The following is a 24985-nucleotide window of genomic DNA, read 5'->3' on the forward strand; positions in this document are numbered from 1 at the left end:
CTCGGCTCGTCACCAACCATCAGTTCTTCCACTTCCCTTCCTCTCCCCCCCCCCCGTCACCTCCACTCCGCATCGCCATCTGCGCATCAGCACATCGCGTTCCGTCCTCGCTGCTCTCCCCAGGCTTCTCAGAAGTCACAACTGCCTGCAGTCCCGCACCTCGCCATCACTGCCGCCACGCCCGCCCCACTCCCTTCCCGTCAACACTTTCGTCGGCCATCGGGCGCGCGCTCTTCCCCTTGTTCTCCCCGCACAAGCCTCCACCCTGTCAATTCTCCTCACCCCCTTCTCATCCCTCCTCTCCCATGTCTTCCACTATCACTGCCACCATGACCGACTTCAAGTTCGACCGCCCCATCAGCAGGCCGCTCTCCGAAATATCGGAGAACGACGAACTGCGGAGAAGGAGTGCTCGCGTTTCGAGCTACTCCTCCAGCATCAGCTTGAAGGGCGGGGTCAGTGGCAATGACCGCATCTCACGTCCAGCCAGCGAAGTTCTGGAGGAGGCCAAGCGCGTCTCGCTATCGCTGCCGGTGCACACCATTACTCTCAACCTCGCAGACTACACTGGCACGACGACGTCGACCAGTGCGACGGCGCCCAAGGCTGCACCTGCGCCCGCCACCGCAACAACGGCCCAGCCCACAACCTACACCTCCCCCCTCTCGTCCACCGCTGCCGCATCGCTCGCCTCCTCCAGACGCAAGTCTATGCCATTGCCACCCAAGCTGCAGCCAGCCCAAATCGTCCCTAGCCTCGTCGAGCGGGCGCCGACGCCGAGCCCTGAAGGTGACCACAACGCGATGCAGGATGTGCAGGAAGAAGAAGTCGTCATTGACCTCTCGTAAGTTGCAACCTTCTTCTTGTCCCTTGCGCATGCTGACTGACGCTAGTGAGGAACAAGACGGTGTCTCGCCCCTCTTCATGGCAACTCGCGCTGCTCTCCGGCCGGTCGGCATACCCGCTTCTGATGTCGCATCGCTCGACTCTGCCAGCGCCTCGATCAACACTGCTTCGCCTCCATCAACAGCAAACCCATCCCTCGACCTTCCCCGCTCCTCCACAGACACCTCGTCCTCCAAACCCGCTGTCAAGAGCAAGCCAGGGTGGTTGCGACGCGCATCCATGACACCATCATTGCGATCCAAGGCGAGGTCACCTGCACCTTCCTTGGTCGATCTTCCACCAGAACCATCATCTCCACACTTCTCCACCGCCACACCGCCTGCCCTTCCTCCTCGTCAGTTCCCTGCTGGGCCGATGGACTTTGGACCCCCCACAGCCATGACAGGCTCGTCTCAGCAGCAGCAGCAGCAACAGCAGCAACCGCCTCCATTGCCTCCGCGCGACATCTATCACCCAACGCATCACTCGCAGAGTTTGCGCGATGTTGGCAGAAGATGGCGTACCGGTGGTGGTGTGTCGCGATCTGCGTCCAACAGCAGCATCGCCAGCGTTGCGTCCACCGCGACCACGTCCCACAGCCACCAACGGTTTCCTTCGACGGCGACGCGTGTCTTGGGCCATGCAGGCAAGGCGGTGTCCAGCACGTGGAACCGTGCCCGTGGCGTCGGCACCAGTATGAGCATTTCGGGAATGACCACGCTCGGCCCAGTGCGGGGTATGGAGCCGGAACCAGTTAGCCCAGGCCTCCTTACTCGCAAGCTCTCCCACGAGACGTCGATCATCCCGCAAGAAGGCCTGGTGTTCGGTGACGAGGTCGTTAAGCGTAAGCCCAAGGCTGGCCTGCGCGGACGCGTGTTTGGTCGCGATTTGGGACAAGCTGGCCGCGCATGGGGCGTGTTCGACGCGGACCAGGAACGCAAAGGCGAGGACGAGTACCACCGCCGCCGACGCCAATGTTTGCCAGCTGTGGTCATCCGTTGTGTCGACTATCTTGAGACAATTGGGCGTTTGGAGGAGGGCATCTTCCGGATCAGCGGGCGTAGCAGTCACCTCGGGCGGCTCCGGAAAGAATTCGACGCTGGTGCCGACCTTGATCTGACTCTGGTCGACCCGAGTGACCTCGACCCACACGCCATTGCGGGTACGTTCAAGAGCTATCTGCGCGAGCTTCCCGACAACATGATTCCGCCTCACATCGAACACCGGATCGAGGCGTACCTTCGCACGAAGAACCAAGATCTTGATGAGCTTGCCGAAATTCTGGGACAACTTCCGAGCGCCAATTGGTTCCTGTTGGCCGACGTGATGATGCTGATCGACTTGATCCCCAGGTCGATCGACATCAACCGTATGAGCCATCAGGCGCTGATGTTGTCGCTCGGGCCCACCTTGAGGGTCTCGGGGGAGCACGCCCAGTACTTCGTGCGCCATCGCGAGCGTCTCTTTGCCAATCCACCTGCGGTGTCACCTCGCGAGATGGTCGACTTTGGCGATGAGGAAATTCCACCCCTGTCGCCAATGTACAGTGAGCTGTCGTTCCAGGGCAACGCGCCCGTTCCGCCACCCCTGCCCAAGCGCTCAGCACCAAAGGTGTCCAAGCGTCCTAGCTTTGGCAACCTCCTTGCCAGTGCTAGGTCCTCAGCGATGCGCAAGAGCCAAAGCGACCACGCGCTTTTGCTCAGCCACCACCACACTGGCCCTGTGGCGGCCCCTGCCCCACGGCTAGCACTTCCGGAGCCCCTCCAGAATGTGCACAACTTTGAGAACATCCAGGCAAGCCACCATGTGTTCGTTGAGACGGATCCCGACGAGACTGAGGAGCTGCATTCGAGTATGGGTGGCCACGAACCGCCTGCCAAGGCGAGTGACCACGTTGATGATCACCACTATGCACCCGGAACCGTAGCCGCCCGTGCTCGCGTCTACTCTGTCGCTACTGGTTCATCTGGCGCCTCTGGTGCGACTCCGATTGCCGACCGCTTTCGGCGTTCAAGCGCAACAGTTGACAACCTCGGCGGCAGTTCCCTCTCGCTTTCGTCGCTTTCCTCGATCTCCTCGAGCCTAGGCCACAACTCAGGCCATAGCACAAGCGGATTTGAACTCCAGGCACCGCCCAATTCGATGGTTACTATCCGCCGCTCGCCGCCAGTGCTGTTCTCCTCTACCGTCACTGCCATGGCGAGTGAGGCTAAGGCCAACGCTGTGACCGTCGCGACCGACGGCCAGACCCAGCCCGCGAGCAAGGGGATCAAGCGCAAGGACGATGAAGGAGCCGAGCGCACTCGTGAGGGAGATCGCGACTCGGCCAAGCGCCTTAGCGCTGGCCCAGGTGTGCTCGGAGTGACAGGCGACAAACCCATGCTCTAATATGTGCATAATTGCAGGCCTGGTGCCTGTGCGACGCCCAGCCGCAGCTCGGATCCCAATAATACAATTCTCTGTGGCTACAGAAACGCCTCTTCCTTTGCAGCACATAGCTACAGTTTTCTTAGTTCGTCTGTTCACCACACAGTAGTGGTGTCTTGTTAGTTACGATGTACGATGTTAACGGTGTATGATATCAGGCATTTGGAGCGAGCGAGCACGGCAAGATCCGTACTACGCATTGTTCTCTTCTCTGCCTCCCAGTTCATACGCGACTGCGTCTCGCGAATTATTACATGACCTCCCGTTACGCGTTCGCGGGCCGTGAACAATGTAATCAATTCCCATGCAATGTATGTCACGCGTGACCCGTTACCTCCCATCAATCACATTTCACGTCCCGCAACAACCCTGATACCGCATCTCCCGCTCCCGAGACGACCCACAGGCCTGCTAATGCCCGAAAGTAGTGCGTGATATGCATGAGCTCTCGAGTTCTTACAACGATGCGAGGACCCTAGCGCTCACTGCACTCGCAACTTCGAGCCACGGAGTCTGTTCCGACTGAACGATTTGTGTCACATGACTTGCCCTATGGCTCAGTTGGTTAGCGCGTGGAGCTGTTATGTTGGTCTGTATATGCAGATCGCTTGCGACTCCGAGGTCCACGGTTCGAGTCCGTGTGGGGCAGACCGCTAAGTTGCGATGACTTTTTGGGCTTGATGGGACTTTTGCAACTCGCGCGCATAATTGAGTGGATGTTCGGTGCACGACTGGCTGCACGGTCGGGTAGACGATGATATGGAGCTTGAGGCCAAGAAGCGAAGCACGATCAACCTTGCGGCTGGCGAGGAAAACCGGCGCGCAGGCAAGCAGATATCCGAGGAGATGGCTGTGGTGGTCACGTGAGATTTCATCGCAGTGTTCTGTTTATCTGAAGCCTGGTGTGGGTAACTGGAGGAGAGAGGAGGGAATCAAGAGGGAGGACCAAACCGGGGCCGAGCGGAAGCGGTAAAACTTGGGGTGGAGAAACGGCGGGGAGAGTGCGGACTAACGGGCCTAGAAGGCAGAAGCGAAGAGGAGTGCGGCGCCGAGCGCGACGAGCGTGACGGCGGTCTTGTGGGCGCCACTGGACGGAGTGGCCGAAACCGAAGCGGACGCGCTGGCGGAGGAGCTAGGTGGGAGGGCGGGCGGGGTAGGCGACGTCGGCTTGAAGCTCGAGGACGCTGAGACGCTGACGGCAGCTGCTACGCCCTCAGCGACCGGCGTGACGTCGGCGACCGGCGTGACCTCAGCTACCGGGCTAACCTCGGCGGCGGCCGAGGGAGCCGCGCCGGCGCCACTGGAGGGAGAAGCGCCACTGTCCGCCGCGTTCGCGAAAGCGGCCCCAAACGCCTCGAGGTCGGTGCATGCCTCGGGGGGCTCGCGGACGTATTCCATCAACTCGAGGCTGTTTCTGGCCTCAAACATGCACTGGTAGCAGGGGACAAGCGTGGCCCACTCGGCGGGCTTGGGGTCAATGCTTGTACGAGGCGCCTCGGAGACGCGAGACGAGAAGGGCTGCTCTCGCGCTGACTCACCTTGCACATCTCCAAGCACGCAGCGCTGTTGCCCAGCGTGGCGGGGTCGTCGCACAGATCGGCGTAGTTGAGGAAGGCGCCGCAGGCGTCCACACATTGCGCGGGGAGGAGCGCCGCGTACTCGCTCTGGCGGGGGAGGAGCATCGAGGGGACAGCGGCGGCCGAGACGGCCGCGGCGCCGGCGACTGGGGTTAGGTGTGCATGCATCTCGTCGACTGACGGAGGATGAAAGAGCGCATAGCACAGTTAACGAGCGTGAGTATTGTGAGCCAAGAGATCGTGGAGAATAGGAGGCGCGTGTGGGGCGATGGGGGATGATGAGATGAGGAGAGATGGTGGGTTCCGAACGGAGATGAACGAGACGCATGTGCATCCTGGCTGCACAGAAGACGGGAGGCGTTGCGCGCAGCCTGTGCGGTCTGTGCGGGTTCCGGTGGAATAGTGGAATAGTGGAATGGTGGAATGGCGGTACGGTTGAGCTGGAGAACAGGTGGGGTGAGATTGTCCGGGCGTGATGCAGGGACCCACGGAGGCCCGAAATGTTTACATGTGCTTGAGCGGGCTGAATGTGTGGACGCGCGCTTAATAACGCGTCGCTGTGAAGACATGGGTTGGATCAGGTTTGGACAAGAGTGAGGGCGTCAAGGCATGAGTGGCGTCAGGGGCTGTGCCACAGCGCGTTATTATCATCGTCCTACCGGTGTTGCGGTCGGTAGATCTCAGCCACTTGGGACGAGGCGGAGGTGATGTGATAGGGTCGCGAGGTTGGTAGACGGTAAGATGTTCAGCTGGTGCAATGTTAGCACTGATGAAACACCAGAGATCTGTGCATCGATATCCGAATCCTACTGCGTCGGTGGCCACCGACCCCTGAGCTCGGACGGCTTCAACTGTCTGGGCTCATCTTTTGGTGATGTGGCCTCGGCCTTGGTTATGACCTCAGGCTTGGGCGACAGGTTTGCCGTCTCCGGCTTGGGCTTCAATTCTGGCTTGGGTTGCACCATTGGCTTCTCCGGTTTCGGGAGCAACTCCGGCTTCGGTTTAATCTCTGGTTTTGGCTTCGCGTCCGTCTTGCCTTCTGTCTTGGGCTGAGGCTCGGAGGCGTGCTTCTCGGGCTTGGGCTTAATCTCGGGCTTGGGCTTCAGCGTTGGCGGCACCTTGGGAGAGGTTGCCGTTGGCGAGGCAGAAGCTGCGCCGGCGATGTGTCCTTGCGAGGTGGCGGTAGGTGAGGGCGGATCCGTGCTCTTACGCGCGGGCTTGGGCGCCAGTGGGGGTGGTTTCCGCTCGTCCTTGTCGACGCTCATGCGGCGCTGCGGTGCGAGAGTCGACTTCACCTCCGCGTTGTCGATACTCATTCCACGCGGTTTGGGCGCGAGTGGCGGCTTCCTCTCGCTCTTCTCCGAAGGGGCATCTACGACCTTCTCCGCCACGCTGATCCCTCGCCTTGGGGCAGGCGGCGGTGGAGGCTTGGAGGCCAGCACGGGTTTTGACGACTCTCCAGCCTCTGCTTCCTTCATCCGCACGAGCTCAGCGAGCGCATCTGGCTTTGGCTGGGACCGGTTGTCAGGAAGCACGGCGGGGACGAGGTTGTCGGGTAGCGGGGCATCCCAGTCGAGCGTCGATCCCTTCGTCGGGCGGGGCCGGGGAGGGAGGGCGGGTGCAGCGTTCCCTGTACTCGCGAGGCTCGTACCGCTTGCCACGCTCGCCGTGCTCGGCTTGCGCTGCGGTAGCGGAGGTGTCGGACGTACAGGCGACGGCACTAGGACAAAGTCACCCGTGCTCATGGGCGTCACCTCGTTCGTGTCGGGAGGCAGACCAATCTTGCGGAACTCGGACGCTGCAGGCGGCGGAGGCGCTGGCCGCCGTCGCGGCTCGTAAGGCGCGTGCTCCACCGACGCAGGCGAGCTAGTGCCACTGCGCGGAGGAAGGGGAGGGGGTTGCCCGAGTCGCGCATATGCAGAGGTAACTGTGTCTTTTAAGTTTGGCTTACGGGGCTGGGGCTTTGAGTCGCGCGAGAAAGATGGTGGGTGCCGTGGCTCGGGAGTCGAGACCGCCGAGCGGGCCGGAGACGGCGTGAGGCTCACGCTGGTGAACTCCTTCACAAGGCCTCGCACGCCGCCAGCCGCCGCGCGCTCGATATGGTCATCCAACCGTCCGCTTGCACTAGCCTCTCGCGCCTTCGTTGCGAGCTCCGCCGCGATGGCCGAGCGCCGCGCCTCATCCACCTCAGGCACCACCGCCTCAAAGAGCGCATACACCGGCCTATGGTCGGATGTGCGCAGGTCTGGGGTGCAATTGTAGGCACGCAAGTGTAGCCCCTCGCCCTTGTACAACACGCGGTCGGTCCACGCAGGGATGCGCTGCTTCTCGCTTGAGTCGTACGTGTCCGTCCCATTGTCGTACTTGTACGTCGGACGAAAAGTGAGAGCACCCTCCGAGTATCCGGGGAACACCTCGCCGTCGTCTCGGGCAAGCGACAGCTGGTCTGCGGCAACCAGGACGTCGAACTCGTCCTGCTCGGCAGCCGCACGCACCTCTTCATTCGTCATGTCGATGCGGTAGTTGAAGTCGGCGGCCCAGATGACAATGTCGTGAGAGTCGATCGTCTTGCCACGCAAGAACGTCAGCCCATTTGAGATGGTCCGGTAGTCCGCGTTGCGGTCGGCGTACGCGGACTGTCCAGCCGCCAGGTGGCAAGTCATAAGGCACACCGTCGCGTCATACAGCTGGAAGCGGAAGCCGATGCCACCCTTGTTGCCCGACAGGCCCTGCAGCCCGGTCTTCTTCGAGGCATACTCGATGCCGCGGATGGCTGGAAGCAGGCTCTCCTTGACGATGATCATGAGCGCCGTACCCACCAGTTGCTCGCTGCGCAACATAATGTACTTGGACTCTTGGGAGTGGCGCGAGAAGGTCGCCATAATTTCCTTCTCCCACACGCGCCTGTAGTCAGCGTGAACTCACTACGGAGTGAACCTACTTCTTCGCTGGGTCAGGTTGCACGATCTGCTGCGGCGTCAACTCGACGATCTCTTGGAACGCTATCGCGTAGATGTCCACAGCGAGATCGCCGGGGAAGAGCCAGTCGTCGAGAGGTGCGTCGGGGAGCTTCCCATTTACATTCCATGTGCCGCTGAAGATCTTGAGGTTGCGTGGCGTCGAGTACTCATTCCGTCGGGCGAGAAGAGCACTCTGCACCGAGTCGCTGACCGGGTCAAACAAGACGACCGGGCGCTGCCCCGCCATAAGACCAAGCAGTAGATCGATAGCGGCCTGCTTGTCCTTGTCGAGGAAGTTGTTGATATAAGCGCGGCCGACACTCTTAGTCGCGTCGCTGATGAGCCCCGCGAACGTCTTGCGCCCACTCCTGGTCGCACTCGTGTTAAGCGCACCCGTACCAGCGTATGTCTTGCTCAGGCGGTCGCCGTTGTCGGCCCAAAGCTCGCGGTGCGCCGACCACAGCGTCGGACTGTTCAGCAGCGCACTGCCCTGCGAGCTGAGGAATCCACGAAGCGCAATCGTACTTAGCACCTCCTGTACATAGTTTGTGCGGTCGAGACAGTCCAGACAGTTGGTGCGGAAGGTGCCATGCTGCGTTGCGATCGGCTCACCGTTGGCCAGGTCGATGGCCGTATACCCAAATGCATCCACCGAGTTGGCCACATCGCCCATTGCGTTCAGGTCTGTGCGCACCGCCTCGTGTTTACCCAAGCGCACAGCCGAGTGGAAGTCGTACGGCGTGTACGTGAGGCGCGCGATGCTGTCGGCCGAGTCGTCGTCAGCATCGGCGAGCGCAGCTTTGAGCGCCCGGAAGCGCTCCGAGTATGCGTTGGAGAGCATCGCCTCTGCGTCCTTCTGACCCAGGAGGTTAATCGCGTGCACGGCGCCATAGTGTTCAAGGAGGTCGAGGAAATGCTTGTCAAAGGCGGGCTGGGTCGCCTGCGGCGGCCGCGTGATCTCGACCTTCTGCTGTAGCGTTCCGAACCCCTGCTGTGGTTGCTGCCAGAAGAGCGGTACACTCCCGCGGATCTGATTATACGAGACGATCGTCCCGCCCGTGCTGAGTATGACCTCGGTCTCGACGAAGTTGGCGACGTTGCCGTCATCGTCGATGCCGCGCGTCCGGAAACGAGCACCAGCGCGCTTGCAGCTCAAACGTGAGATGAGCGCCAGGCCGCTCAACTTGCCCTCCTGCGGCGACCACGAACCTGGACCGAGCGGAACCGAGCCCACAAACCCCTGGATGACAGGGAGGAGGAGCGCGTGCGAGTCGAGCTCGTCGCGTACCGGGTCAGGCAGGTTCTGTCGGAACACGAGCAGCGGCTGAAGAAGATGGGCGTTCCACACAAAACGTTCGTCCCAGCCCTCGAGCGCGCTGCGCCCGTGCCCCTTCTCGTCCGCGACAACATTTGTGCCCTGGCTACCGAGGTGTCGCGAAATGTCCCACTGACATCCAGCGGCGTGGAAGAAGCCGCCCGACTCGAGATACTTGCGCATGCCGCTCCACGGGTCCTCCACACCCGCTGCCTGTGCAAGACTCATATTGTTGCCGCGCGTATCTGCGCGGTGGTAGTACTCGGCATCCTCGGCGTCGATCGGGTCGAAAGTGCTTGAGCTTGGCACGAGCCCTGGCGGATCCCAGAAGTTGGATGTCAGTGAGTGAAACTCAACGGAGACGACGCGCGCAGGGCGCAATGTCGAGCCGGGAATGAGGGGCGCAAGGGGCGTCGATGCGGTCAGAAGGAGGAGGAAGACATCCGGGACAGGTGAACGTTCTGCTGTTAGTGCTGCGGGAGGCGATGCGGGCTCGGCGGTCGTGTGCGCAAGGCCGCGCGTCACTAGCTCACCACTTGGCACACTGGTGACACCTAAGACGCCCTCGACGGACCGGTATTGCCCCGCGGCGACAAGGCCGTTCGTGTCAACCTGGTCGATGGGCAGAAACTCGGCAACGACGACGGACCGTGTGGCCTTGCTCTCATCTGCGCCGGGCTGGCGGAACACGAGCGCATGGGTGTCTGTCAGAAGAAAGAATGCGCGCGGCTGAGGCCGAAGGTATAGCCTCGCCGGCATGGTCGGAGAGCGGAGAATATGAGATTCAGGAGGCGAGGTAGAGGTGTGATGGAAGACAGAGTGTCAAGATGGGGTGGCCGAAATGATCGACGACGCGGAGGGCCTGTTTCGTCACAGTTGTCGTCACCGGGTCACCGTCACGGTCCATAGCGTGGGGCACCAACAAACCTCGTTCAAATCTCCGCACCAGGCCGCGCGATTTTGGTCTTTTGAACGTCGGATCTCGCGCCTACTTAATGTGTATAGTGTAATGCAGTGCATGAATTATTAATTGGATGTGCTGATTGCACAGTCTGATGTAACTCTCGTGCTCTCGCTCCTCCCTCACTCCCTTCCTCCTCCCTCTCGCGACCCCTCCTCGTAAACGGAGTGTTCCCATCATTTACAACCGCTGCTTGATCGCGCGGCCAATTTGGCGCGCATATATCAAGCAGAAGCCCGTGGCTATCGGCAGCGCCGTAACCAGGAGCCAGAAGCCGACGAAGAGTAGCACTGGCAGCCAGAAGAGATACAGCATGCGGTCCTCTGTTTTGTCAGCCTGGTCCGTCATATGCACTAAGAACTCACGCTTGACCTGCTCGACGACACTGCTGCTCAACTGTCCTGACGATCGCGAGTCCTCGCTGGCGCGGCGCTTGCGGCGTTGCTTAAGCTTGACTGGAGAGGGCGACATGGACGTCTCCTGTAGGTGGGACGTCGTCGCACCGGACTGCACGACAGCGTTAAATGCCGCCGCCGCCATCGCCTGAGTGAAGAGCTTGACCTCCTCGGGGCTAGTGAGCTTCTGCAATGTGTCCCATGATGGAGCGGGGAATGCAACCCAGTTAGTCCCAGGGTGCTGCTGCTGATGCTTCTCCCAGCTGCCGAGGAAGGTGGGGAGGGCGCCGTTTATCGTGTCGCTTATTGGGTGCGAGATGTTAGACAGCGTTCGAGACATCCATGAACCAGCCTCGGGAGGCGCGTAGGGAGGAGGATCGTCCCGAGGAATGGACTGGAACGCCGACGTTTCCGGTGACTCCTTCGGCGAAGTACGACGCGACCGGTTGAGCGGGCTTTCCCTTCGCACGTCGAGGGAGCGCTGCTTGCCACGGCGCCGTATGGCCTTGCGAGAACGGAGAGCTCGGCTTGCGTTGGAGATGCTGTCAACCTCAACGCCGTCCTCGTCAGACTCAGACTCGGAGGACGAGCTTGGGTTATCGTTGTCGATCCCGCTGAGATCTGACTCTGAATCAGGCGAAAGCTCGTAATCAGACTCCACAACGGGCACATCGGGGTTGGTGGACCATACCGCGGCGAGCAGAAGACCCTCAACTTCGTTCTCGTCGTCAACTTTGGCGAGGTCCAAGGGCATCTCGCCGAAAACGGTGGGAACATCGTATGCCGCTCCAGCCTCGAGGAGGATTCGAGCGCAGGCGGTGTGGCCACACAGAGCCGCGAAGGCAAGAGGCGTGAAGCCGTTCACGTCTTGAAGATCAAGCTCTGCTCCAACAGCGATAAGGCGCCGCAGGAGTCGAGAGAAGTTCAGGACAGTCGCCAGGTGAAGCAATGTTTGCTGCGCCTTGTTGCGGAGATTTACAACACCTGACGGCTGTAGTGGCCCGACGGACGTATCAAGCCAGTCCAGGCATGTCACGAGGGTCGTCTGGAGGTCCATGGGCTCCGCCGGTAAGGTTGCCTCGTCCTGATCGCCGTCGATTGTCGCTTGGTCCATCAGCGGTGCGGCTGAAGCGTCGTATGAGGGCTTGCCCCCCGCGGGGCTCATGCTTGAACGATCACTGATATCACTATTCTGGTTGGACCGGGCGAGATGATCGACGAGGCGCACAGCAGGATCCGCAGCCGCATGGCGTTGGCGCACCTCGAGCATCAATCGCATCCTGAAAGTCAGTACCGGGTCCGGCAGCGGTGAACTCACATCTCCCTGTCCATGCCAGTGTATCTGAACAGCATAGCCGGAGCGTTCATGTCCCGAATGTGGCCTTGAACAGTCACCTCGACATCACCCGGCGTAGGACTGGGCGGTAAGGTGCACTGAAGGAACGAGTCGCTAACGTAGGTCGTGATTGCCGGCCGACCACCAAAGACGATGACAGTGTCTGGCTGGAACAGACGACCAGCGATGGCAACAGGAACCCCACCCGCCATATCTCCCTCGGCAGGGATTACGTGCGACACGACCGGGACAGGCTGCGGCTGCACTTGCACCTGCTGCTGCGCGAGGAGCGCGAGCAACGCTCTTGTCTGAGCTTCGTGGTCGTTGGCGCTGTTGTTGCCGACGCGAGGAAGGGATCCCGGCTGTTGGAAAGGGGAAGGCCCAGTACCAAGGTCGAGGCTACCCATGCCGACGGTCGGTGAAAGAGACAGGCCCTGCATTGGGCTGATTGCGCTGTTGCTCTCCCCGCCAGAGTAGTCGATCATGTCATCCAACGAATTGCTCTCCTGCGGCGGCAAGCCACTGTCGCTGAAGAGGCTCCCTTGGTTGTTGAAGCCGGAGAAGACTGACGAATGGTCGTCCTGGTAGCTGCTTGACGTGACCGACGCGTGGCTAGAACCTCCACCGAACATCAACATACTTTCCAGCTCTGACGCCACATTAGCCATGTCGACGTCGTGCTGCGGCACAGACTGCTGGTTGGCGAACAGTGGGTTCTGTGCCGCGCCAAGCGCTGACAGGTCAAGACCTTGGTGCGACACGTTGATGTCGTTGCCAAACATGTCGTTCGAACCAAGCCCATTCACCCCTAGACCGGCACCACCCATACCGTTCAAAGCGGGATTGGGGCTGGGCGCGTGCGAAGATGGGTTCGACATGTTATTAATGTTGGTCATGGGTGTCATGGACGCGAAATTGGGGCGCCGGAGGGCGTCCGGGCTGACCGTGCACTGTTGTATGGCCTCGGGTGTCCAGTTTGTGATGTCGGGCTGAGACGCGTAGGAGGAGGCTGACACCTGTCGGGAAAGTCGAGGGCGCTGGTTCTCGGCTTGGTTCAAAAAGTCGAATGGCAAGGCAGAGGTCTGCACAGCTGGTGACTGGGAAGGAGGGCGCTCATAGGGCTTGCCCTGGCGCACCTGCGGCGTTTGCTTTTGCGTCACCGCTCCGACCTCGGAGGTGACACTCATCTCGCTCTCGGACGGGGCGGGAGATACACGCTGGGATGAGGCTGTGCTCATTCGACCCTTTCTTGCGCGGGGAGGCTGAGGTCCAGTGACGGCTGCAAAGCGGTCAACTCGAGGCTTGGACTTGGCGTCTGTCTTGTGGTCATCGGTGATCTTGATCGGATGAGTGATCTCGGAGGCAATAATGCGCCCATCAAAGGTGCGGAGGGTGAACTTTATGCGGAAGCCGACCTTCTCGCCGTGGCACTTGCAGTAGCAGATGACGCGGAACGGGAGCCAGAAAGCAGAACCGTCCTTGACCGCAACGTCTGGCGGCGAGTTGAAAAGGACAATCTCGTGTCGCCAATCCGGGATGGTTGGGTCCCAAGGCGGCTCCTCTACCACCTGACCGATCCGGTGCGGGTCGTACTGAACTGCGTTTTCTCCCGTGATGTAGTCCTCAGAGGGGGGTCGGAGGGAAGGTCGAGGAGCGTTGGGTGCGACGACATCGGTATCGGCGGCAACTTGCTTCTTCCTGGCAGCGTCCTTGTTCTGTCGCCGACGTTCCTCGCGGGCTCGGCAGCGCTTGCAAGCGTAGACGCGCTTGCCATTCTCCCCGCTCATGTAGACAGCGGTCTCCACAAAGGCGAGATGCTGGAGAGGAATAGCGCCTTGAGCCAACTGCTTCTTAGAGCTCGTCTTGGTCGTGGTGCCCGCTTGCAACCGGAGTCCTCGAAAGTTGGCCAACCTCTCGAATGTGTAAAGGCTATTGCCTGAGGGATCGCGGGGGATGAGCGTGGCGAGGGTGGTGTGCGGATTAGGTGCGGATGGGGAAGGGGGAATCTGACGGAGCATGTCGATGATGACGCGGATTGCTGTCTCAACACGCTGCTTGTGGATAACTTGCGGGTCACCCTGTAACAAGATTTTGTTACGACGGCTGTGAAACGTCAGCTACATAGGTTGGGATTCGTCAATAAACTCACGTAGAATACCCTGCGGCAATGTCATCAAGCGCTGGCGTTGAGACCTGAAGCCCATCAACAGTATAGATTCGCTTTGGAGGCTCTGTTCGCGACCCTCCGTGCCCAGATCCCGTAGCAGTACCGGTCATGCTTTGGGCAGTAGAGGTCGATGGCCTGGCGGATGCAGAGCCGCCTGCCTGCCCCGTCGACGACGCCGGAGCCGCCTGCTTGCCATCAGGCTGTGCGTCGGCCTGGCGAATGCCAAAGTTGCCGAAAGAACCATATGATGTGCTGAGAGTCAGTGTCAGGGGTAACAAGAAGAAGGTGCTTCCCAACTTCGCGCGCGCACGCCGTTCGTGGGGCGGGGTGGCGGGGCGCGCGGAGTGGATGCTCTTTGTGTGCTGCACTGGACTTACGCTCCCGTGAGATTGCTCAGGATGGCCTGCATGCCTTGCATGAGTTGGCCAGATGTGTGAGGAAAGGTGAGGAGGCCGTTAGGACCTGTTGGGGCGTTATCGCCGCTGATGTTCTCTGGAGACGATGGGATGGTAGATCGTGTCGAGAATGGTGACGATGTTGAGGACGAGTCCATTGCCGGCGCGCGACGGCCTGAGACTATCGGCGCTGACGGAGCAGAGGAGTGGGGGGGGGGGGGGGGGGGGGGGGGGGTAGGGGGGACGGTGCAAGACTCAGGTGTGCGAGGGAAGGGTGTCAAATGGGTGACAGTTGTTGAGGGAACTGGTGGGAATGAGAATGCAGCGGCGTGTTTCGGACATGCAAGCTGCAGATATGGAGATCTCGAAGTGTCCAGATGGCCAGGTGGGACCGCCGGATGGAAACTCTGTCAAGACCGAGGTGCGAAGTGCTTGGCGCGCGCGATGCGGAGATGGATTGCCGCCTTGGCTGCACAAGCGCTCGGTGGCTATGTGTTGAGATGAGTTGAGGGCGGACGGAATGGGCGAACCGGCGACTGGTGGGAAGAGTGGCGAAGGAGAGAGAGAGAGAGAGAGAGATGAAAAGGTGAGAGGATAAGGAGGGGGGGAGGACGAGGACGAGAACGAGGACGAGGACGAGGATGAGGATGATGAGGATGGAAAGAATGTCGATGGAGGGATGAAGGGAGGATGGGAGGGAGGATGAGGGAGGATGAGGGATGGATGAGAGGGAAGAGCGCGGGCTTAGGGGGAGAAAGGAAGGAGGGGAGGGATGGGAGGAGGTGGGGTGAGGGGTGAGGAGAGGTGGAGGATTGCGTGGCGAGCCTTTGCGCGGTGGCGGCGGCAGTTTAAGGACACCGCCAGGGTACGGATAGGCCGAATTCGAGGATTGAGGATTGAACCCAGACGCCAGTCGGCCAGCCGCGACCACTATGCCAGTACGCCAGGACGTTTGACGCGCAACGTGCTATATCTCACAGGGCAGCAGGTGGCGAGGTGGCGTCGGCGATGGGAAAGTGGCGAGGGGTGTGGGATGTCGGATTGACGAGAGATGAGATGCAATGACAACGGGGTAGCAAGTGGATTATTAATCGAGACAAAAAGAGTATAAGCGAAACGGAGATGGAGGAGGTGAGGAGGGTGACGGAGGTGTTGGATGGTGAGCGCTGTGCAAAAGCGAGGCGGGATAGGGGGAGTTCGGGGAGAGGAGAGCACCACCAGATGGCCAGCGGCCAGCGGCCAGATGACGGCGAGAGTGTGCGAGGTACAGAGAGAGCCAAGAGGGGGAGAGTGTGCGGTTGTACTGTAGTTGCCGGTATAGGTAAATACTGTACTTTTCCCCCCTTCAAGGGCCACGGCCGCCTGCAGTCAGCGAGCGGTGGCCGATCATGGCCGAGACACAGGCTGGACGCCGGCCGTGCAGGCCGTGCAGCTTGCAGTGCAGTGTACGCAGGCCGCCGACGCGGCCAGGCTTTCAGGCTGCAGGCGGACCGAGGACCGAGGACCGAAGGGCCGGAGACCAAGGCCTGCGAAGCCTGCAATTGCCTGCACGCTGCAAGGCGCTGTCGCTGTCAGTTCCCCGTGATGATTCGCTCACTTTCCAGAACCCTGACTCGTCCATAATACCCTGTCCGATCCCGCCACCATACCTCGACTACAGACTCTTCCTTCAAACACTTTCACCCAATTCTATCAACTCGGCCAATAGGACTATTACTGTTGCTGAAGTGAAGTATCTCCATCCCATGCCTCATACCTCAGGCTCGTCGCATGCCCCCACCCACTTGGCTTTTTAGGCTCTTCCGCAGACATGGCTGCTGCATGCTGCAGCGTAGCGAACTCGCCCCCAAGTATGGCGGGGGCCTTAACGTACATGCCCATTGTGCAGGGACTTACTTCTCCTCCAGAGCAAACGACAACGAGGCGGATATCCGGATGCCACGCTCGTGAGGTCAGCAGAGCTAGGGGTCGCCGGGGCACCGAAGGGCGGGGTGCCGGCATTGGTGTCGGGGATGTGGTCCAATGATCATGTCTGGGAACAAGAACAGGGCGGTGACCAGGGTGAACACCGATGCCTGTTCTGTACGCCAGACAGTTTGATGGATCTGCAACACACGTTCAACCTTGGCGACCGAACGCCGACGGGTGTCCAATGCGAGGCGGCGTCGCGGCGTCGCGAGTTGAGCGGGGCTTGGAGTGAGCGGAGCGAAAACACCGCTGGGGCCGACAGAGGAGGCGAAGAGGATAGCAGACGTCGTCTGGCAGCTGGAGATCAGAAGCATGCTCGAGGCGCCACAACAGACGTCGATCCCGCAGAGGCCGAGACTGCATGTGTGCGAGCGCCACCATGATCCCACGAGCGCCACGGATGGAAACAATTGCGCCGGCTCAAGATTCATCTCTCCGGTCGCTACGCAGCGTTCGTGATGACCTCAGGCCATATCGCCGCCCCCGGGCCCAATGTCCTTCCATTGACCCGCTCCGTCCCCGTCATCGAGCGAGCAAGCACGTCGTCAGTCTGGCGTGACCGGAACGGAAACGAGGTGTCGCCGCCAATCGTTGGAGCCCGTGTAATCCATGCGGCCAATCGACGAGGCACCAAGTCCGCTCACGAGCCGCAGGCTTCTGGACGTTGGGCCGTGCACCGCGTGATGTGTGGCTGAGAAGTGAGTGTCGAGCAGCACGAGCAACGGCCAAGCGAGCTCAGCCATATGCCAGTGAGCTCCTCATGCAATGACATCTGCGGCGTGCTCGCGTGCGACGTTTGATAAGCGCCAGTGCCGTGGCGCCGACGGCTCGCTTCTTACGCCACGGAACACGGCATGTTTCGTGCCAGCAGCAGCGGTAGCTCTTGGCGGGCGTACATTAAAGTTTGGCGCGTTTCAGCAAATAGCTGATCCGCGGGGCGGGGCACGGAGTGCTTGCTCATCGTCTCGGTTATGGCCTCGGTCGTGGTCGCGATCGCGTCGCGTTGAGATCGCCAGATCGACGGGTGGTTGCGACAGCGTTGTTCTCGGCGCCGTGTCCGGAGCACCGCACCCCCGCAGGGTGACACCCCGCACTACGCACTTCGGAAGCTTGGCGCGCTCGCACCAGCTGTGTGCAGCGTGCACCGCGTGCACAGCACCGTTCGCCCAGGTTGCTAGACCGTCAGGCCGAGAGACTCGGTGGAATGTTTGTGGCATGTGGCGCGAATCTGGCCATCAGTCACGGTGGCACGGGCTGCGGCCTGACGGGCTGATGGTTTGATGATCCGTGCGAGCAGAAACGCGCGCACGTACCGCATACCATGCCCAAATCCAAAGTACCGAAGTACTAAAGTTTGGCCGTCTGCTTCTTGGATCCACTCTCCCCACCTCCTTCGCCTTCTGGCTCGAGCTGGCCTCGGCCGTCGTCCGCTGACGACCTTACTGTACGAGCTGCACGAGCTGCACGAGCTTCACGACCGTATTCACGCCCCCTCCCGCTCCCTCCCCCTCCCCCTCTCCTCCCTCCTTACTCATGGCGCCTCTTCGGCTCGTGGCGTGGGACGACTACCGGCGGGCGCGCGCCCACGACGCGCACGAAGCCGATGTGTTTGACGAGAGCGACGACGATGACGACGACGATGGCGCCGACGCAGAGGCAGATATTCCCGTCCTCCGCGCCGCTGCCACGCCCACGTTCAAGCTCACGTCATACGCGCCCGCTCCAGCCCGCGCCACCACTGCCGACCTCTACCGCGCCATCAACGTGCCAACCTTCGCGCTCGTCCGAGGCACTCGCGTGCAAGGCGCCAACCCCTCCTCGGACGAGGTGAGCTCGCCAGCGCCGAAGCGTAAAGGCGCCGTGGCGATACGTACCCCTGCAGCGGACTCCTCCCGGACTAGCACGTCCAAAGTCCACAAGCTCGCGCTCCCGCACCAGTCCCAGCCCAAAACCAGAACCAAACCCAAGTCCAAGTCCAAGGCCAAATCCCAGCCTGAGGCAAAGACAAAGCGCGCTCACAGCCCCAATTCCCGACGCGCCAAACATACGCCGCCAGAGCCCCGACGCCCGCTGGCGCCCAAGGTGCCGAACGCGGCCTGAACCCTGTCCCGACAAGTACGCCGCCAACCTTGTTTCATCATGTTGATCCCAGTCAAGTCTCAGCCGCACAGTCTTACGACAAGACAAGACGACCCCTGCATGTCCGCGCCGGTGATTCCGGCGCCACGCCCACGCTCATTGTATTGATGCAACTCATGACTGCATGCCGGCAGCGGTTTCCAGGACGTGGTGGTGCTCGTTCCTCGGCCACCGATTGATCGCGGGGCTGCTGTGCCTGGTTGGAAGGAGATCAACAACGTCTCAAGTTTAGGAGGGGGAGCGGCGATCTGGCGGGGAGTTGGTGGACAGTGTGGAGACGATTCTGTGACGGGCCGCGTTATCTTCTGAATATGATTTAGGGCCTCATTCAGCTTCACCTTGGAGACCACAAGAATAAAGCAGTTCGCGGCCGTCCGTACGTCGCCGCTATCGCCGCTCCGCTTAACTCCGTCGGCGGCCGTCTTCAAGGTACCGTAAAGTACTCACGCGCCACATATCGCAGTCAGTCCGCATTGATAGCGGAGTCAGACGGACGATAAGCAGATAAGCCAAGTAACAGTGATATCTCATATGGGAGGGTGTACATGCGAGTGAATTATGCGGCCATCCCGGGAATCGGGTCGCCAGTGTACGAATAGCTGAAAGTCAGTGGAGCCGAGAGGTGACTCACTTGAAAGTCTGTTGAGACAAGTTGAAGGTGGCCGTGCGACGCAGAAGGTCGGACTGTGACCCCGCGCCTCCCCGATCAACACCAATGTCGACAGTGAGGTCGTACGACCGGCTGTCATTAACCTTGAACCGGATCGTGCCGACGACGCGCTCGGACTTGTTAACTGCGAGAGGCTCGGGAAGAATCAAGCGCGCCTGCTGCCAATGTGTACGAGGTGCGTTCGGCCCTGTCGACATGGTGACTTTGACGCCGCGGCGCGGGGCCTCAGGCGGCGGGTTGGGGTTGAGCGGCGGCTCAGCGCTCCACGGCCACGCCTGTCCGACGGGGAACTCCCAAGCGGACTCGGCATCCGCGTCGCCGGGAATCTCGTCTGCGGGCCTATCCTTCGTGCTCGCTTCAAAGTCGAGATCGAACCAGCTCGCCAGGCCGTGCATTACCGCTGTGCGAGTCGCCACGAACTCAAGTTTGACGCTGAAGTCGAGCAAGTCCTCGCGCTTGCAGGTGTAGAAATCAAACGTCTGAGGCGGTGCAGCAGGTCCCATCAACGTGCCAGGTGGAAAGATGCCAATCACGGGTTGCGCGAAGGCCTCAGCACGCGCGACTTCGTACAGTGCGCTGTAGTCGGTGCCAAAGAGAGTCTGGTTGAAGAACTGCGCCTTCTGCTCTGTCTCGTTGTACAGCCCTTCGTCAGAGAAGGGCGCGAAGAATATACTCCCTGCAGATGGGAGTATAGAGCCGCCAGGCTTGAGGAAGAGGTCTCGGGCCAGAAGGAACGACTCGACCTGGCGTGAGCGGTCTACAAGTGCAAAGTGGAGAGTAAGCCAAGCCCACTCAGCACGAACTCTCACTGAGCCAGCCCGGCCGCAGAGGGCTCGTCATGCCGCGCTAACTTACCATGCGCTCGTGCAAGAGCATCACACCAATCGGTTCTGACACGATCGTGTCGACCTTGCCGCTGCGTAGCACGTCGGTCTGAACACTCTTGTCCTCGACCATGCCGCGCACGATGCGCACGCGCCCACGCACATGCGGATTAGACCCGCCGCGGTTGGCCTGATCGACGAGCTGATGTCAGCGAGTGCCGGTAGACGGTGCGCAGCAGCGAGTAGTTAGAGGAGGGGGTGTGTGAGTATCTGTAGGCTCGCTGCGTTACCCCACCCGCAGCAGCCCAAAGCCGTGCAGATCTAAACACTGCCCTCCCTCTCCGATCTCCGATCGCATTCACTCACGATCTGGATCTTCTCCGCCATGCTCGACGCCTCGAGAGCAATGACCTCCTTCGCGCCCGCCTGCGCAGCCATGTACGATAGAATCCCGGAGCCTGAGGTAAGCCTGTGTTGCAATCGCGGCACGCGAACGCGGCCCATAACCACCTCCAGCCCTCACAAGTCGGGCAGAGGCTACGCCACCTTCGCCCAGGCAGCCCGTGCACGTGTGCGGCCGCACCCAACAGTCGGCCTTAGTTATGTGCCGGCCTTCCTCGTCCTCGCCGCTCCGTGCCCATCATGCAGCTTCATGGCTCCGCAGCTCGCAACTCACCTGCTCCAAGATCCAGCACCGTCTTGTTGGTGATCGCGACCGCCGCATTGCCCAATATCGCCTTGCGATACGTGCCAGTGCGGCAGACATCGCCGATCATGTTGGCCCTGGTGTGAGCTGCGTGAACGAGGAAGGTGCGGGAAGTTCTCGCTCAAGATGAGCAGCATGCTCAACGAGCGTGTCTGCGTCCGCCACCAAGAAAAGAAGTCCGAAGGATAGAAGACGGCGCTTCGCGATAGCTGCGTGCACTGCTCGCTCGAGGAGATCCCCAAACTATTGTTGACGCACTGGTTCTGCAGCGACGCGTAAAAGTTGAAGTAGTAGTCATTGCTATTGTCAGTGCACCGAAGGCTCTCAAGCGACCTACTCGTTGTTCTTTTTGGCGCTACCGCTGCCGGTGCCGGAGCCTGAAGCTGCCGCGTCCGACATGGTGGATGAAGAGAAACCTCCACTTGGATGGACATTGCGTCGGAATTCCTTCCTGTCGCCCAGGTGGAGGCTGGACGCTGAGGGTTGATTGACGCGAGCCCCTCCACGCAATAGCATCGCTTAGCCTCTCCAACTCCTGCAATGCTGCACTGCATGCGTCTCTGCACGCTGTGCTTCGCGTGCTCCCCATATCTCTATGCATGTCTCTGTGCTCCTCGCACATGAGCACAGCTGCACAAAACCTGCTGTGCCTAAAACACGCGCCGCGGGGTACCCCACAACGGCGACTACCCGAAACCCCATTTCCCCATCGCCATCACCATCTCAAAGTTGTCTTCCGCCCATCTCACCATGGCTGCTCCTATCCGCGTCCTCGCCCTTTGCGGGTTTACGCAAAATGCGCACATCTATTCCAAACAGGTGAGTGTGCCGCTGCCCGTCCGCCAGAGTTGAGCTCCGCCAATCTCTACACGGCTCCGTCTAATGCCAGCTCGGAGCCGTCCGCAAGACAGCTAAGAACGCCGAGTTCGTCTTCCTCGAACCCCCCATCATCGTGCACAAGGCCGACATGCCCTGGAACCAGAACCTTGATCAGTTTGCATCCAACGCCACGACCGAGGAAGAGCGGCAGACGCCTGAGACGACGCCACGCGCATGGTGGCTTACAGACTCGGACCGCAAAGTCTACCAGCGCATCGATGAGAGCATTGCCTACATTCACGACTTTATGGCCAAGAACGGGCCGTTCGACGGCATCATGGGCTTCAGCCAGGGCGCGTGCATGGCGTCCCTCGTTGCAGCGCTGCTCGTCAAGCCCGGCCTCCACGCGTCGTGGCCTGCCGAGCCCGCGATGCCGAGCCCCAAGTTTGTCATCGCCGTCGGTGGATTCGCACCTTCCTCTGAGATTCCCGACTTTGCCCCCTTCTTCCCTATCCCGGCTGCTGTGCCCGTGCTGCACGTTATCGGTCGTACTGATGTTGTCGTGAGCGAGGAGCGGTCGCGCAGCCTTATCGACGCTTGCGAGAACTCGCGGGTGGAGTACCACACCGGAGGGCACTTCACGCCGTCCAAGGCGAGCTGGAGACACTTCTTCAAGTGAGTGGGAGGCGTGAAGCGCAAGAAACCCTGCATACGCGGCGGAAGGCTGCGCTTATGATCGCGCGGTCCGTCTAGCACTTGGGTCTGTCCTTTGCTCGAGCTGTGCGAGTGCTCCTCCCGTTAGCCTGGCTATGCAACACCAGCATGAACTAACAACAGCGCGTACATCACCGCAACGTACAATGGCGAGAACCAGAACGACATCCCCCCCGTCGCATCGTTTGGGCCTAGCGGTACAAGCACACCTGTAACTGCGAGCCAAACGCCGCGCGGCGGTACCCCGGTGCCTCCGCCCGAGGACCTGAGGCAGGCCCTCCCTGCTCCGCCTCGGAGGTGAGGAGGGAGATCCAGTGAGCCCTACAATAGACTAGATATGTAGACTGGCTCACTGCTGGACTTCTCCTCCACCATCAGAGGACGGCAACCTCCGAGTGTCATGTCAGGACCTGGCAGTGTGGCAGAGGATGTATAATCCTTAAGGCGTTTTGCGTTTTGTATTATTGCATAAAGGGAGTACTACTTCGAAAGACACGTCAAGAAGATAGAGCGAAAAGCATTCCACATCAACGAGATTGAAATTCAACGCCGACGCCTCTACCAGACACGGGTGTTGAGGAGGAGGTCGCCCTGGTGCTCAAGACCGAGGCAGGCCTTGAGGAACTGGTCGAGACCGTTGCGCTGGCGGTTAAGCGAGTTAACAACGTCGGTGCCGGGCTTGACGAGGGGCGCCTTGAGCATGTAGCTGAGGAGCGAGAGCACCGAGTAAAGGGGCTGGAACTCGCCGGCCTCGCCAGTCTTGGGAACCTCACGGTAGGTAACACGGGTGAGGAGGTCGGCGAGGATGGCCAGGTCGAAGATGAGCGGAGTAGCAAGAAGCGAGTCCTCGCACTCGTTGAAGATGTTCATGACATTGCGGCCACCCATGAGAAGCTCCGAGTAGTACTCGTCGATGGCGCGCTTCGAGTCACCGACAGCGGGGACGTGCTTGATGACAACGATGTGGTCGGGGTGCTCGCCCTTCTTGGTAGCAACACCAGTCTCCTCAGTGAGGTCCGCGGCGGTCTTAAAGAGGACCGGGTTGGCTGCGACCATGTCGTCAACGACCGACGACTTGGAGATCTCCTTGGAGCGGAACTGCTTGGCCGACGAGAGGTTCTTGCCGTCGTTGTTGCCGAGGTGGTTGTAGGACGCAATCGAGAGGGGCTTGATGCCGGCGTTGACAAGGAACTCGGCAAGAACCGACTTGACCTTGGTCTGGCCCGACTTGAAGTCGTCACCGCCAATGAAGGCCTTCTTCTGCTCAGCGAGCTCAATGCATCCAGGAACAAAGGTGTTCTGGGGCGAGCCGTTGATGAAGGGCATGCCCTCAAGGATCGACGCGACAGCGAAGATGGTCGAGGGCGATACCTCATCGTGCGACGTCTTGATGGCGTTGAGAAGGTTCTCAGCCGTGTCGTTGACGCCGGGGATGATGTCGGCGTAGCGCTCAGTGTTGGCGGTCCAAAGGACGATGACGTTGTCGAGCTGGTTGGCAGCCTTGAAGTCACGGATGTCCTTGCGGATGTGCTCGAGGTGAGCCTGCTTGTCATCGCCAGGGATGAGGTTGTCGGCACGGTCGGCCTGGTTGGCGGCGATGAAGTCAGGGTAGTAGATCGAAGGCATCGGCTTGTAGTCCTTCATGTAAGGAACGAGCTGACGTTGGAGATCGTAGTCGAGGACCTTGCCGCGGGCCATGGCCTGGTCCATGGGGACACCCGAGATGTCCCAGCCGCCAATGACGAAGTCGTTGGGGTGGACCATAGGAAGCATGTCCGAGATGGGAACGTGGACCTGCTTGCCGGTCTCGGGGTCGGTGCCGAGCGCAACGGTCGAGGCACGAACGAGCGAGCCAATGTAGTTGGGCTGCTGTTCGCCGTTCTTAGTGTGCCACGAGATGTTGTGCTTGTTGGCGAGGTTGGTGGCCATAACGGTCGTGCCGTTGTTGCCGCCGATTCCGACGAGCATAAGGCTGAGCTGCGTCAGAAGTCGAACGTAGGAAGCAAGAAACATCGACTTACCCGACACGGCCAACGTTCGACTTGGTGTAGAACTCAAAGGTCTTCTCAGTCTTGGTGACCTTGAGCCTCCCATCCGCGTCCTCTGATATAGTCAGCGCACGTTCCTTCGTGATGCTGCGCCTTCCCCAAAAGATACTCACTGACGACGTCGGCACCCCGGTCCGTGTAGCGGGCCTTGATACCACCATCCTCGTAGACAGTGTTGTCGCTGTCAACCTTAATGAGCCCACCGGCAGGGGCACGGCGGGCGCTCGGGTGCACCTTGGCCTGGTTCACGGACCCGTTGGGGACCGAGAACGAGTCGTGGTGACCGTTGATGTGAAGGGCAGCGGGCGACATGGTTGTATGTATGAAGTTTGATTGATCCGAGGTGGTAGTAGGGCAATTAGAACGCTATGAGCGGGGTCGCGGTCGTGTGACGGATGCCGCTGGGAAAGTCAGCGCTCTGCTGGGGAAAGAGGAAGTGAAGGGAAGTGCACTCGTCGGTGGAGACGTGGCTCGATCGATGAGGAGACTTACCGGTGGGAGTTGTGAGCAGAACAGAGGCTGTTAGAGAACATCAACGCCTGGGTAGTGGCGAGTGTATGGGGTGCTTAGCACTGGGTTTGTGTTGTTGAGCAGAGGTTGGGTGAGAGCAGTTGTGGTGAGGAGAAAGCAGGAAATGATCGTGGCAGCGTGCATTTTAAACAGCCTTGGACCGGGCGGG

General features: G+C 60.5%; 7 protein-coding genes across 7 annotated transcripts; 3 read left to right on the forward strand and 4 right to left on the reverse strand.

The window, feature by feature from the left end:
* Positions 1-329: 329 nt before the first annotated feature.
* COLE_01239 (uncharacterized protein) lies at positions 330-3273 on the forward strand (the record flags this gene model as incomplete). Its single annotated transcript, XM_018425361.1, has 2 exons — positions 330-844; positions 894-3273. The coding sequence occupies 2 exons, from the start codon at positions 330-332 to the stop codon at positions 3271-3273; spliced, it is 2895 nt and encodes a 964-aa protein (XP_018279027.1).
* Positions 3274-5695: 2422 nt separating this feature from the next.
* COLE_01240 (uncharacterized protein) lies at positions 5696-9923 on the reverse strand (the record flags this gene model as incomplete). Its single annotated transcript, XM_018427450.2, has 3 exons — positions 5696-7793; positions 7831-9625; positions 9698-9923. 3 exons carry the CDS (start codon positions 9921-9923, stop codon positions 5696-5698), a joined length of 4119 nt encoding a protein of 1372 aa, XP_018279026.1.
* A 382-nt stretch (positions 9924-10305) lies between these two features.
* On the reverse strand, positions 10306-14576 carry COLE_01241 (uncharacterized protein; the record flags this gene model as incomplete). The annotated part of the gene is made up of 5 exons (XM_018423118.2): positions 10306-10448; positions 10491-11800; positions 11839-13959; positions 14006-14275; positions 14401-14576. 5 exons carry the CDS (start codon positions 14574-14576, stop codon positions 10306-10308), a joined length of 4020 nt encoding a protein of 1339 aa, XP_018279025.2.
* Positions 14577-17919: 3343 nt separating this feature from the next.
* On the forward strand, positions 17920-18486 carry COLE_01242 (uncharacterized protein; the record flags this gene model as incomplete). Its single annotated transcript, XM_018425062.1, has 1 exon — positions 17920-18486. One exon carries the CDS (start codon positions 17920-17922, stop codon positions 18484-18486), a length of 567 nt encoding a protein of 188 aa, XP_018283077.1.
* A 595-nt stretch (positions 18487-19081) lies between these two features.
* COLE_01243 (uncharacterized protein) lies at positions 19082-21124 on the reverse strand (the record flags this gene model as incomplete). Its single annotated transcript, XM_018421706.2, has 7 exons — positions 19082-19124; positions 19157-19938; positions 20051-20221; positions 20386-20477; positions 20696-20802; positions 20984-21025; positions 21063-21124. The coding sequence occupies 7 exons, from the start codon at positions 21122-21124 to the stop codon at positions 19082-19084; spliced, it is 1299 nt and encodes a 432-aa protein (XP_018283076.1).
* A 351-nt stretch (positions 21125-21475) lies between these two features.
* Positions 21476-22559, forward strand: COLE_01244 (uncharacterized protein; the record flags this gene model as incomplete). The annotated part of the gene is made up of 3 exons (XM_018421705.2): positions 21476-21544; positions 21615-22219; positions 22382-22559. The coding sequence occupies 3 exons, from the start codon at positions 21476-21478 to the stop codon at positions 22557-22559; spliced, it is 852 nt and encodes a 283-aa protein (XP_018283075.1).
* A 257-nt stretch (positions 22560-22816) lies between these two features.
* On the reverse strand, positions 22817-24618 carry COLE_01245 (uncharacterized protein; the record flags this gene model as incomplete). Its single annotated transcript, XM_018421073.2, has 3 exons — positions 22817-24230; positions 24280-24361; positions 24420-24618. The coding sequence occupies 3 exons, from the start codon at positions 24616-24618 to the stop codon at positions 22817-22819; spliced, it is 1695 nt and encodes a 564-aa protein (XP_018283074.1).
* Between the last annotated feature and the right edge of the window lie 367 nt (positions 24619-24985).

Source organism: Cutaneotrichosporon oleaginosum (genome assembly GCF_008065305.1).
Source record: "Cutaneotrichosporon oleaginosum strain ATCC 20508 chromosome Unknown ATCC20508_contig01, whole genome shotgun sequence".
In the NCBI taxonomy this organism is placed as follows: domain Eukaryota; kingdom Fungi; phylum Basidiomycota; class Tremellomycetes; order Trichosporonales; family Trichosporonaceae; genus Cutaneotrichosporon; species Cutaneotrichosporon oleaginosum.